The 14,767-nt window shown below is 44.6% G+C and overlaps 1 protein-coding gene across 9 annotated transcripts in view; it reads left to right on the top strand.

Moving 5' to 3' along the window:
• The window catches only part of HLCS (holocarboxylase synthetase), a 199,811-nt gene that overhangs the window by 87,503 nt on the left and 97,541 nt on the right, over positions 1-14,767 (top strand). For 3 of the 9 annotated variants that reach the window (XM_070252287.1, XM_070252286.1, XM_070252285.1), the window contains exon 7: positions 2,191-2,319. The exons of the other annotated variants lie outside the window; for them this stretch is intronic. In XM_070252287.1, the coding sequence (XP_070108388.1) occupies positions 2,191-2,319 (129 nt within the window). The remainder of the gene's footprint in view (positions 1-2,190; positions 2,320-14,767) is intronic. 9 annotated transcript variants of the gene reach the window in all.

Here is a 14,767-nt window from a genome sequence, read left to right as displayed (position 1 = left end):
CTCCACACGGCACTGGAGCGTCTCTTAACCCCATGGTAGAGGGTTGAGATGGGCTGTTTGATCTTGAGCAGCAAAGCTTCCCCAAAAAGAAATGATACTCTTGGGTAAGTTTAGGTGTTCTTTTACAGTAATTTTCAGTTTTCATCACTTTGCTGAAAAAGTCTGTATGATGATCAGGACACTCTTGCTTGAGTGGGCTCTTTAAGTGCAAATCTGATCACGTCCCTTCCTCTCTCAAAAACGTTCCGGCTTTACATTTCCTAACTGCAAAGCCCCAGCCCTTCGCATGCCAGGGAAAACTCAACCACTCGGCCCCAACCCTGCTTTCCAGGCTTGGGTCTGCCCATGACGCTGCCTGTGACCCTGCCTGTGACCCTGAGACTTTTTGTTTCAGTTTCACAAAACACCTACTATTTCCTGAAACTGGATCTTTGAATGTGCTGTTCCCACTGCCTGAATACTTTCCCTTCCATTTTCCAACTGCTTCGTTCCCACTGGACAGTCTCGGTCAGATCTCCACTCTGGACGACTCGTTCACGTCTCCAGGTCAAGTCAGTAGCTCCCTCCTTGGAACTTGTACGTCTTGGTGTCACCTTGGCTCCTGTATGCCACGTCTTCCCATTGTGTGCACCCAGAGGCAGGATTAGTGATCCACTTGTGCCACGTTGGGTCTGGGAGAATAATGGGCACTGATATATGTGATTATGTGTATATTTTTGGCTCGTGGGATTTGGGGAATTTGTGGCAGTTAAGAAATGCTAAGTGTTGAATTATGGGCGTGGCACGGCTTGGTGGAAAGAAGAGTCCAGAGACCTTGGAGCCCGACTGCAGCCATCACTGCGTTGCCTTTGTGAGTCACCAGGCCTTGCCTCCGCTTCCTTCTCCAGCCTGTCACACGTATAAGTGCATGGTTAGAGGTTCTTTCCTCCCCTTCCAGGTCTGAGAGCTGAGACTGTAGGCTCTGAGGGGCTCACAGCCTCTGACTACGAGGCAGGCAGGCACACCACAGACAACAGCAGGGTGAGAGGAGCCGATGCCGAGCGTTTCTGAACTGGTAGGGCCAAATGTGAAATTTGCAAGAATACGTAAAACCTTAGGAAGTTTTATGAGGGAGAACAGATCTGTTCCGAAGCGCATGGAAAGATGCCCAAAATCCTTAGCCATCAGGGAAATGCCAATCAAACCACAACGAGATACTACCTCACACTCAACAAGATGGCTGTAATAAATAAGACACACAGTAACAAGTGTCAGTGAGGATGCGGAGAAATTGGAACCCTCCTCCACTACTGATGGGAATGTAAAACTGTACCATGGCTTTGGAAAGCAGTCAGCTGGTTCCTGAGAAGATTAAACATAGAGTTGCCACAGGACCAGCATTTCTACTCCTACGTCTCTACCCAAGAGGATGAAACGTATATCCACATAAAAACTCGTACGTGGATATTTATTGCAGCATTTTCATAGTAGCCAAAAGCTGGAAATGACCTAATGCCCATCAGTAGATGAATGGATAAACGAAGTGTTTATGTGAAAGAAGCCAGTCACAGAAGACTACATATTGTATGACTCCATTTCTATGAAATGCCCGGAATAGGCTAATCCATAGAGACAGAAAGTAAGATTAGTAGTTGCCAGGATTGGGAGCAGGGGGAAACAGGGATTGACCACTAATGGGTATGGGGTTATTTTGAGGGGAGTTGATAAAAATGTCCTGGAATTAGATAGTGATGATGGTTGTACAATTTTGAGAATATACAAGAAACCACTGGATCGTGTGTGTGGGCACACCCATGCACCCACACATACACACATATAAACTTATCAGTGTTATTTTCCAAATGCTTAAATGCACTAATTGGTTCCAGTTTTCCTTTCCTGCAACTTTCTTCCTCTAGGCCTGCTGCAGTGTTGTCACCTGGAGCCATCCCCTTTGCCATCATCCTGGGACAATGCTCTGCTGTCTCTTCGGTTGTGTCCCCTATTTCATGGACCCCATGGCATCCTCCTTTTTGGCATCCTCTTTGGTTTTGCAGGAGTCATCCAATCGAGAGATGTTTATTGAACACTTGGGTGTCCTAAGGGGCTTTCCAATGCCTCCTCTCTCCCCCTTACTGTGCCAGCGAGAAACATGAAGCCAGAGAAGTTGAGTAGCTTCATCTCTTACAAATAATAGTTATGCTTCCCCAGTTTCTACCCTCCTGCTGTAGGGCACGGAGTCCATCCAGCAATGCAGGTCTCAGTCACAGGAGTCTCCAGATCTGGGCCTGCCCGTGGATCTGATGGAATGCCATCCCTGCCATTCTCCTCTTCTGTCAGGTCAGTGGGTGGCTTACGCCTTCTCTTGGAGGCCTCCGTGGCTTTCTGGAGCACTGGTGCTGGTCTCAGGGCAGCAGCCTCATGCCTCCCTCTCCCTGTTGTCTTTGACCCTTTTAATTCTCCATTATGTGGCTGCATGTTGTACCCTTCTGGTTTCGGCAAGCTGTCCCTTCGCCAGCGTTCCATCTTTCTTTTGCTCCTGTGCAGGGAACTGCTGTTAGTATGACTAGAGTCTGAGGCTCTCTGGGCACCATGGTGTTCTTCTTCAGGACCTCATTGCTTTCCATTTTCCATTTCCATTTTGCAATAGTCATGGAAATCCTTTAAGCTTTTTATTTTGCAATAAAGGCAAGTATAAAGAGTCACCCAGGGGCTGGCCCCATGGCCGAGTGGTTAAGTTCATGTGCTCCAGTACGGCAGCCCGGGTTTTCACCAGTTTGGATCCTGGGCGCGGGACATGGCACTGCTCATCAAGCCATGCTGAGGGGGCATCCCACATAGCACAACCGAAAGGATCTAATTAGACAAGAGTCTAGAATATACAACTAGAATATACGACTATGTACCAAGGGACTTTGGGGAGAAGAAGAAGAAGGAAAAAAAAAGATTGGCAGCAGATGTTAGCTCAGGTGCCACTCTTTAAAAAAAAAAGAGTCACCCACTGCTAACATTTTGCCACATTTGCTTTCTTTCTTTTACTCAATGAATAAATAAATATGTCCACACATGTTGTGTGTGCATGTGTGTGTGTGTGTGTGTGTGTGTGTGTGTGTATATGTAGGTATGTATCCTGAGCTATTTGAAACTTAGTTGCAGCCATCATGCCCCCTTGCCCCTAAATGCTAAGGACGAGGCCTTCTCTTTTGTAACCACAGCACAGTTATAAGATTCAGTAAATTTGGGGCCGGCTCCGTGGCTGAGTGGTTAAGTTCACACGCTCCGCTGTGGCGGCCCAGGGTTTGGATCCTGGGCGCGGACATGGCACTGCTCGTCAGGCCACGTTGAGGCGGCGTCCCACATCCCACAACTAGAAGGACCTGCAACTAAGACATACAACTGTGTACAGGGGGCTTAAAAAAAAACAAAAGATTCAGTAAATTTAACATTGGTACAAGGCTATTACCTAGCAGTGTGTATTTACGTGTTACCAGTAATCCCAGTCATGTCCTTTGGGGTCATTGACCCATATTCCAGGACCACTCATCCCATTTAGTTGCCTTGTCTCTGGAGTCTCCTTTAATTCAGGATTCGATTCAGGCTGTTTTGGGCAGAAACACAACACGTGACGTTGTGTCCTCAGAGAGCACACAGTCATCCCACATGAGTGAGGCTAATTTTCATCACTTGGTGAAGGCGGCATATGCAGATCACCATTTTCCTTTTGTAATAAATAAATAATCTATGGGGAGATGCTTTGAGGCTAGTCTCAAACTTTCACCCAATAGTTTTATTATGATTCTTGAGTGAATCAGGTGGCAAAATGGCAAGCTTCTCTTTCTTTCCGTTGACATTTAGTTGTTGACGTTCTTTGTAAGAAATAGCCTTCCTGTCTCATTCTTTATTCATTTATTTAGTTATGCCAGTACAAACTCATGGATGTATTTATTTGTCGTGTCTCCTTGGTCTCTTCCAGTCTGTGACAATTCCTCCATTTTTCTTTGTCTTTCATGACCTTGGCACTTCTGAAGAGTACTGGTCAGATATTTTGTAGAATGTCCCTCAGTTTGGGTCTGTCTGATGTTTTCTCATGATTTGATTTAGCTTGTGCATTTTGGGATGAATACTTCAGAGGTGATAGGCTGTTCTTGGTGCATCATCTTGGGGGTACGTGGTATTTGTTTCTTACATGATGTTAACCTTGACCACATGGCTGGGGTGGTGTCTGCCAGGATTCTCCACTGAAAACTTAACTATTTTCCCTTTGTAATTAATAAATATTTTGACGGAGATATTTTGAGCCTATGATTTACTTTTTAGCATAGAAAATCTCATATAGAAGTAGACAGAATATTATAGTGAATGCCCATGTATTTATCACTCACCATCAATTACCAGCTCGTGGCTAATTGTATTTCGTTTATATACTCATCCCGTTTCCAGCCTCCATCCTGTAGTTTTCTGAAGCAAATCCCAAATAAGATGAGTCTTTTGGATGCCAAGAAAGTGTTGGAGAATTATCCCACTCTCTGCATCCTGCGTTTTCCCACCTGCATGTCTCTGTTTCCGGCCCTTTAACAGCATAGTTGCATCTGTCCCCTGGAATTAGCGGTAGGAGTCAATGGCTCATCCATTCCTTGGGGCCGTGGAGTTGGGCTGCCCAAGACTGATGCCTGGGTCATTCCCTGGGTGACTGCAGCAGCATAGGGGACTATCTAACTTCTCTGTGCTTCAGTTTTCCTGATCGTAAATTAGAGAAAGAATTCCTAATTTACAAGTGTCATACAGATTAAATGAGCTACGTAGAGCTCCAGAACAAGATCTGGCACACTGTCCATGCTCAGCTTAAATATTATGTAGAAGGCACCATGGAGAAGAAATTTAGTATTTCTCTCATAGGAGGATCACAACCAATATTTCAAATTATTTTAAGTAGGTAACTGTACATGAGCACGTCTTTAGTCTTTCATGCAAGCAGAGATAGAGTTGCTTTGGTGGAAAAGTAATTGATCAGAATTGGGAGGCTGGGCACGAGCTTTTGGAGCTTGGAAGAAGACCTCTCATCCTCCAGCAAGACAGACTCTTTTCTCCTCTGCAACAGGACTTGATGATACTGACTGCTTTAAAGACCAGTGGCGCCCACAGGGAAGTGCCACTTCAGCCCCACTGGTGGGGCTCAAACAAAAATGTTGGATGATGAGAAGTGTTGGTGAGGATGTGGAGAAACTGGAACCCTCGTACGTTGCTGGTGGGAATGTAAAATGGTGCAACCACTTTGGAAAACAGTCTGCAGCCTCAAAAAGTTAAACATGGAGTTACCACGTGAGTCAGCAAGTCTGCTCGGAGATACCTACTCAAGAGAAATGAAACATCTGTCCACACAAAAACTTGTGCACACCTGTCAGTATTCACAATAGCCAAATAACCCAGATGTGCATCAGTGGATGAAGGGACCAATAAAATGTAGTCTGTCCATACAATGGAGTATTATTCAGCCATAAAAAGGAATGAAGTTACAATGCATGATACAACATGGATGAACCATGAAAACATTTTGCAAAGTGGAAGAAGCCAGACACAAAACACCACATACTGTGTGGTTTCATTTATATGAAATGCTCAGAACAGACAAATCCATAGAGATTCAAAATAAATGAGTGGTTGCTAGGGGATGGGGTAAGGGAATGGGGAGCTGTTGCTAATAGGTAAGGGATGTCTTTTTGGGATGATGAAAAATATTCTGGAATTAGATAGTGGTGATGGTTATACAACTCTGTGAATATATTAAGACCACTGAATCTTGCACTTTAAAAAGGCAAACTAATGGTATTTGAATTATATCTCAATAAGGTTGTTATTAAAATAAAGATGGGTGGTGTAGAAATTCAGAAGCGTATGTCAGAAGTGATGTAACAGGTAGGTATTGTTTAAAAATAAAATGCAATAAATAACTTTTGATGAAAAAGTATTTCCACATCTGGGAGTAGCTGGAAGTAGCTTGACAACTCACATAGAATAACCACTCAGGTAAATTGTCTGGACAAAGGGCAGAGGGTTTTAGGTTGGGAGAGGATCGGGGGGCTGTTGGGATTGTTGGGCCCAGAATTTCTTGGTATTTGCCTTCATTTGGACTGTAGAGACATGGCCTGTGTTATAAGGTAGGTTATATGTGCTCCTTAACGATGGGGAACCACATTTCATTCCTCTTTGTCATATCCTGTCTCCAAGCCCTTAGCACAGAACCTGGTCAGCATTCCATAAATGTCTGCTGAAATAAAATGAAGTAATTTTTCTGTCAACATATCCACCATTGGGAGAGGTGAAAAATTGAGAAAATGAATAGAATGTGTTTAACTTATTTTCACACTCATTTTATTGAAGCTCTCTGTAAAAATAAACCCATGTGGATGGTAATTGATTGAGTGATAATTTCTAAGTAGCAAAGTGTGAAAGTAGATAAGTGCCTCCTACTGTGGAGAAATTGCCTGGCCCAAGTCTGAACCGCTGAGGTGTTTATTTTAACACTGGGAAACATTTATTACTCTAAACTTGTTTCCTTTCATACACAGCATCTATCATACCAGATGTGCCATGTCTAGAGTAGACATGGTGTAAAAAATGCAGTAATCCCCGTATCAGGTGAAATTCTAACAGAAATAATTTTTCCTTTTTATTTATTGCCTGTTTCTTCAGCCTCGTTTCCTTCAAAAATAAAGCTAAAGTTGTCATTTGGCTTAGTTTATTTGACGTACACAAGAATTAATAGGAGCATTATGGTGTATTTTTCTCAGTTAAAAATAGCTTAAAATTAAAAATTGAGTATCACCAAATAAAACTTGGACTCGGGGTCTTGTTAACAATGAAACGTTAACAGCTTTCCATGCCCATCGGTTTGAAGGATCCTTCCCACTTCTTTAATTCAAACTCTGCCTTAGGCGGCCAGAGGGGAAGGAGCATGACTTCCTGGAGGGGCGTGGCTCCCCCGAAGGGCGTGGCTTCCCGGAGGGGTGTGGCTTACTACCTGGTTTACTGCTACTTACTACCTGCGTGACCTTGGGGAGGTTATATGACTTTCTCTGCATGGTTTTTTCATATGAAAAAACAGGAATAATAATACCTACTCAGAGTAAGATGAAATCAAACATTAAATTTGATAACTAGGAACAGAGCAGTTACTCAATGAAAATTAACCCTTCCCCCAACAGTACTACATACAGGGCACATGTGTGCACACATGCAGAGATACCCATGCATTTTTGTCCTGCTAATTCTGACCTGAAACCTGCCATATAGTGAGCTCTGGATAAATATTAGTTGAATAAATATGTGACCTACAAGAAACAATTCCAGGCTAGGGGTCAGTGTCAGCCTTGTCCTCAGGCAGCCACCAGTTTCCGTGGCGTGACTGAGGGTTGGTAGACTATCTTCCCCATCTCGCTGTCGCTGTGCTGGAACACTGGCACCTGAGCAGTGTTACTGCTGGAGGCTTGCACATGAACACATTTGGGAAAGGTAGTTCCTGAAGCCCACCTTGAGACCACTCATTCCTCATTCAAAATCCTTACAATTTCCGTTTAAACTATATACAAAAGATTGAGGGGTAACGTTGGTTTTTTAGCTGGATGTTCTTTAAATACTAGACAGCCTGTGCTAAAGGCAGTTAATAAAATGGGAAGGGTGCTACGCTCTGACACATGGAAGTCATTGTACTGTGCATAATGCCCCTCCAGCTGCGGTTTTGAGATAAACTTTCGAGATTAAAAGATTAAAATTCTGAATCCTTTTGCTTTTGTGAAGTTTCTGTCCACTTAAGCAAAAGAACAAGTTGGCAGGGCTGAGCTGGTGGCATAGTGGTTAAGTTGGTGCGCTCTGCTTCGGTGGCCTGGGATTCGCAGGTTCAGATCCCAGGCGTGGACCTAGCACTGCTTGTCAAGCCACGCTGTGGCAGCGTCCCACATAAAACAGAGGAAGATTGGCAACAGATGTGAGCTCAGGGCCAATCTTCCTCACAAAACAAAACAAAACAAAACAAAAGAACAAGATGGCAGCTGTTGCCTGGTCCCCTTTCTTTTGTGGACCATGTGGGTGTCTGTAGGGTTCACAGAGGGAGGGCTGTGGATGCAAAGCCAGACCCAGAAACCAGAAAAGCCAGGGAGTTTCATGAACATTTTGCTGAAATGTCAGCAAACCAAATCAGATGAGAGAGGATGCAAGAACAAGAGACAATAAAGTTCAAGCCAAACGTCTTGATCTGGGAGAGGGTCAGCTGAGGGGAGTCTTCCTGAACAGGTCTCCTGGGGAGATGGGTGTTATTTAGACCTGTGGTGTGTGGTATATATGCTGTCCATTCGCTGGAAGCCTCTGTCCCACACAGGTGCATGGCCTGCTCTCTGTCTCCCTGGGGGTCTCTGCTCAGCTGTGCCCATGGGGGGCTGGCTTATACCATCCCGATGACAGCGGGGGCCACCTCACCCCAGGCACCCTCTGTCCATGCTTCTTCCTGGCCTCCTGCCCTTTTGCTGTCTCTCTCTCCCTTTAAAACCTGAACATCACAAGGTCAGGAGCTTGTTTACTGCTGTGTCCCTCGAGCCTGGGCTAGGCGGGGGCTCGGTAAATGTTTGTTGGATGAGTGGATGCATTTCGAAAACACATTCAAGGCTGTTTTGATTGTTTCCCCTCAATCCTCTGTATTTTTTATCAGAGATTGATCTTTCCAGCCTCAATTTCCCCAATCATGATTTCTCTTAGAAATGAGGCTTGGTGGTTAGAGAGAGTCCTGACTTTATATTTCAAGTCATGCTTAGCCAGCAGCTACTTCCGGAGTTTTCTATCTTTTGGAGATAGATCAAAATAGATCCTAGATGGGTTAAAGAATGAAATATAAAAACATGGGAAAGGAGAAGACAGTCAAGTGGATATTTAGCCATGCTCATGATGAGATAAGACTTTTTAAGTTTAAGGGCCGTGAAGGAGATTTTTATAGAAATTGTTAATGACTTTAAATATTTAATGAAAATGTTTAAAATATAATAATAAATAAATAAACAGGGCCCCAGACTAAATGACAGCCAGCTAAGAACTGGGCTTCTGTGGAGAAAACAGGGCCACTCTGCCTTGCCCAGAGAAGTTTGTATGAAGCAACCAGAACGTGAGTGGGTCCCTGAAGTGCCAACATGGAGTGGGGGCTCTGGGAAGCCAGGGCTTTTGCTCCCCCACCCAAGGGAGGGCCCTGGAGGTTTGGGGTGGGGGAGCAAAGGAGCGTCAATGCCAGGGCCTTGGACCTACAGCTCACAGATTTTCCAGGGCCTCGTCCAGACTGGCTGGTCTCTTTGATGCGTAGCTAGACGCCCTCAGGGATACGCAGGTAAAATCGCCAATGGCGTGAATCATTACAGGCTTCTTGGGAACAAAGCCAATGGTGACAGGGCTTAGGAAGAAGACCGAGGTTTTCTGTTTCTCTTACCCCAGTCCTGCCCTCTGCCTTCCCATCTCCGGCTTTGGGATAGGGTCGGACAGAAGGAAAGGTTAAAGGAAGGGAAGGAAAGGATCCAGAGGTTTGCTCATCTTCTTTGGGAGTGTCACTGATGCAACAAACGCAGAACTGGCGTACCTTGTGGCCTCGGGTAGGAAATGGCAGGAGGAACATGAGGTAAGCCATCCTGGGGCAGGTTTTTAAGCGAGTTCCCATATTAGCAAAGACTTTTAAAATCATCGTTAGACCTGTTTTCAAGGCATTCCTTGCTGTGCATGCCGCTGTGGGAACTGAAACCTGCACATGTCAGAACAGTGACCTCACTCTGTACAGTTTGCGAGGACACGGTTCCCATAGCATGTGTTTCAGTTAACACGGGACGGTGCAGGGTAAGAACTGCCCATATTAATAGATTAATAAATTTAAGGTCATCAAAGTATGACACCACCAGGGAAAAGTACATGGGGTGGGGAGGTGTGTGTGTGTGTGTGTGTGTGTGTGTGTGTGTGGTTTCACATGCTAGTAAATCTTAGTTCCTTTGCACTGGTTTTCTGATTTCAAAATACATTAGCCATTTCGTGCTCTGGCTCATACCCACCTCATAACCAGAGGTGAGGGAACATGATCCCTAGATGTGGTTTTCTCTTAACTAGGTGATTATTGGTGGTGGGTGCTGTTTGGGCATTCATGTATTTTTTTTTTCTTCTATTTTTCTTTTTGTTGCTCTAGGGACTGGGTTACGTTGCCTGATGATATACTTCCTAGAAGGGGTTACGTTTTACTGCTTTTTCAGTGTGTTAATTGGGTCTGGAGGGTTTCAAAGGGTGGCTTTTGGTATGGTGTATGTTATTTATGTCTTTCTGACCCATAGAAGCCATGGTATTTACTTGTAATCGGAGACCGATTCTATTTTCGAAAGTCTCACCTACGATTATCGCCATTTGTATGTCCTTTAAAACTAAAGCCGTCCACAATCTAAATACCAGAAGTGCTCTGTCACTTCAAGCCGGTTTTAACTCAGCAGAAATTCCACCGGGATGCGCCGGCCTGCCTTTTCTCCAGCGGTGCTCTTCCATGTGAGGAACACTAAACAGAGTAGCGGTTTCCAGCCAAATGACACCCATTCTATATATTTTTTTTAAACAACTCTTGAGATAGAATTCACATCCTATACAATTCAACCACTTAAAGAGACCAGTTAATTCAGTAGTTTTTAGTCTATTCACCCTTGTGTAACCATCACCACAATCAAATTTAGAACATTTCCATCACCCCAGAGAGAAACCCTATACCCATTAGCAGTCACTTCTCATCCCCACCCCCCCCCATCCCTGTTCCAGCCCTGGGCAACCAGTGTCTACTTTCTGTCTCTGTAGATTTGCCTAGTCTGGACGTTCCCTATAAACGGAATCATGGAACATGTGGCCTTTTAGGTATGGCTTCTTTCACTTAGCATAAGTGAAAGGTTCATTCTTGTCTGTACCACTTTTTATAATAAGTATTTTGTATTGTCATCTTTAACCTCTTGAAGTTAAATTCATAGACTGTATAACCAATTGACACACCTAATTTTAGAAAATCGATATATTCTAAACATATATTCTAAAACAGAAATAAAAGGAAAGGAAAGTAAAATAGCATGCATCTTAATATGTGCTCCTATCCGACTGTTCAAGGATTCACAATGAGCTAGTTAGATGCTTGCACCTGTACGTAAAATCTTGACTGTGACAGCTGCTAGACAGACTCTTAAAGGTGTAGTGCATTGGGCGATTCAGACACTACGAATGGTACTGCCATGGATGCTGTGGTTTTACATAATGGGAAACAACCCTGCTTTGTTTGGACTTTACTCATCTTCTCTTGATTTATACAGTGGCAACATCCTCGGAAAATTGAGAGCATAATAAAACTGCACAGAAAGTACTTTTTGTTTACAGGTAAAAAGTAAAATCAGGTTCTCAGGTCAGATAATTATGAACAGGTTTTTCATCTATATGAGCGACCAGCAGGACATTAAAAATTTTGTTTCAGTAGTGGGGAGAGTCTGGTTGTCCAGAGCTGACCTTGTGTACTGCAGGACAACCTGAGTCCTGAATTGTCCCCTAGGGGGCAGTCCTGTACCCATGGAGGACCTCTACTCTGGGGTTTACCTTGTGGCATCTGCATCGTCAATGCAGTATCTCTAATTGCTTAAGCTTTCTTTTTCTCTTTGAGCTGTTCAAATTATTGGCCATACTCTCACAAACAGGAGGAAAGCTTGTACCTTCTTCAGGCGTGGTGAAAAGGAAGTACTCTCATCTGATTCTCCCTGCCCCTCTGCCCCACAGGATCCAGCTTACATTTCCCTTCTGTTCTGAAATGTCGAGTTATCAGACCAATCCCAAGAAATCAATCCTTCTGCAGAGCTCCGAGGATCCGTATAGTCTGTATCTTCTTTTGATGCTTGCTGTGACTGTTGAGTGTTATAAATTATCTTTGGATGTGGATGGACCTCCTCCTCAGCATCCCTCTCCGTGTCCAGGATGTCCCTGCATTGGGTGGGAACCCAGCGAGCATTTGTCTCCCTGGAAGAGTAATGGGACACTGTTACAGCAGTGGTTTTTAAACTTTGTCACTTGTGTACCCCTAAATCTATAAATCTCCTCACATGTATTTCAGCTGACATCTTAAAAATTTTCATGAAAAGTTTAAATAATTGCAAAGGTTTTAATTTTCAATGTATGATAAATGTTGACATTCAAAGGAGTAGCATCTCTTTCTAAAATTTATCTGGTGAATCTAAATGCTTTACTTATTTTAGGCCTACCATCACCCATTAAAAATTATATGAAGCTCTTCTTGAATAGTCAAAGTTTTATGTTGTTATTTTATCTCCTCGAACTCATATTTCCATTTCACTTGCCCCATAGAAGTGGTGGGGAAAATACCTAAAGCGATGGGAGGAATGCATAAAAAGAATGGAAAGAACAAAGACTTAGCTCTCTATACCCGAGGGTTATTGCCAGGTAGGTCGGTCCCTTTGCAGAAGGCACCTCTTGTGCACCAGGGCTTGGAAGGGATCTCAGGGCCTCAGGGTATGGCTTAGGAAACAGGCTATAGAGTGAAACTTACCAGCCAAGGATCAGGTCCCCAGGGACTATGCAGGAATGAAGTGGGTATACGTTCTGGTGAAGGGCTCTGTTCCCCTCTTACTCTCGCTTCATATGGGGCAAATGAGAGCCCCCTCATTAGTGGGACAGCAGATGGCCTGGCACTGGGCAGCAGGACCGGGGGTGTTGGCTGTTTGCAAGAGTTGTCTGGGAAATCCAACCACCTTACATACGGGAACTTGTGGGCTCACAGGAAGCTGGGGACAGCCCTTTCTGCCAGGAGAGGAGACCTCTGGTCTCAGAGGAAGATGAGAGAAGGGAGGAACCCCCAGTACCATGTGGTTTGTAGTCCAAGTACCCCAGAGGGAGCTTATGGGTAATTTCCCAGTGATCCTGCTTATCACTGTTATAATTTTTTTCTTTAAATTTATTACAGCCAATGTAAAGGGCAAAATCTGGTCTGTTAAAAAAAAGTCACAGATTAAAAATGGAGGAAATCTTAGAAAATATAGAATTATTCTTAGAGGTGAGACCAGACAGGAATTTCTTCCAGATCTTCATAAGAGAATGCTGTATGAGGGTGACTAGCATCCTCAGAAGCATCTTTACAGTAGGAAGGACCAGGAGTTTCACAGGGTGGCCCTGTAGTATAGAATCTGTCAGGTTAAAAAAAACTCTTTAAAGTTTACTTAGGAATCAGTACAAAAAAAATTTGGTAAATTTAGTTCTACTTTTTTCTAATTTTTACTTTTCAAATATGTGTTTCTGAAATGTAGAAGGCTCTTAACCTAACTGTTGAAATATCTCGCTTTACTCCACAGCCCTTTTTCGGAGGAGGGTTGAGGGAGGGGACAGTACCAAAAAGCTTTTGCTGAGAGAAATATGACCAGTTTTGGACTGTATGGTTCACTGCCCACCCCGCCACCCCGCAGCCATGGATGTGCACCCCTCAGCTCCGGCTCATCCCCACATCCTCACGGGGCGGGGGGAGCTGCCAACACCCAAACGTGCAGCGAGGGGGGTTCTGGGAAGTCACCTTCTCTCCTTCCTCTGCTTCCTGGCCACCCTGGAGAATCTGACTGCCCCAGGATGGGGGACTTCTCATTGGAACTGGAGGACAAAGGGACACAGAAAATGCAGCAAGAACATCTGAGGGCAAGAATTTAACCAGGACTTTAATACTTGTTGACCGACACCACCCTGCCATCCACCGGTCCCAGAATCCCCAGAGATGGCCCCAGACAAAGCCCACTCTGAGGGCATCTCTCCATTCCGTCACCCTTCCATGAGGAAGGAGCTGAGGGGAGCTGGGGCCTAAATGGTCAGGGTGCTGAGGAGAGGAGTGTGCATGTGTCCCCTCTCTTGTGTAGCACGTGGCAGTGCCTTCCTGTCAGGGGTTGGCCCCCAGGAGAGGGCTTTGTGGGATGTCCCTGCAAGCTTGGAGAGGGTCAGAAGCTCCAAGGTGCAGGGTGGAGAGTGGTCTCCCCTGTTTTCCCCAACTCCCCAACCAGGGTAGGGCTCCTGCAGCACCGAGCATCTGCCTGTCCCACAGCCTGCTCAATTCTAAAGGGAAACCCCAGTCAGGGGTGGTGAGGCCAGAGGGGCGAGCCGCCCTGAGGTCTCTGCCACATCATCTCTTTGCCCACTGCCTCCTCCAAGTCCCTTCATTGCACTAAGAGAGAATACACAGGTATTGAAAAGTTAACAGTAATGTTAAGGTGCAAATCCACATCTGACTCACTTTTTAATATATTTATAGGGAAAATAAAGTTAAGCCTCTAACAGTGATACCTACAGGAAAGCTGCTGATGCCGTACAGATATTTTCTGAAAAGTAGTAGGGAATTGACCAACTTTCCCATTTTCTTCTCTCCTCTGCTCTCTCCCCTCACCTCTCCCACCAGACCCATTTTAGAGAGGGGAGTTGAGCATGAAGAAAAGAAAGCGAAAGGGAGAAAATCAAGTGTCAGACCATGTGAGATGTACAGGGAAAGAATGAGATGGAACAAAGTAGCTTGGAAATAGAGTATGCATCCTTCAGAGCTGAGGGTATTTGCATCAAAGTGAGCGCTCACGAGTTTTAATTTGTTTCGGAAACTACCAAGAGCTTGTACAAGTCAAGGTTCATGATTGCAAGCAACAGAAATCAACTTGGGTAACTTCAGCAGAAAGGAAATGTATTGGAGGCTGGATGCTGGGTAGCTCAAAAAATTAAGAGGAAAGTTGGA

This window comes from Equus caballus, chromosome 26 (assembly GCF_041296265.1).
Source record: "Equus caballus isolate H_3958 breed thoroughbred chromosome 26, TB-T2T, whole genome shotgun sequence".
NCBI lineage: Eukaryota > Metazoa > Chordata > Mammalia > Perissodactyla > Equidae > Equus > Equus caballus.
This window is presented reverse-complemented; position numbering and strand designations above follow the sequence as displayed.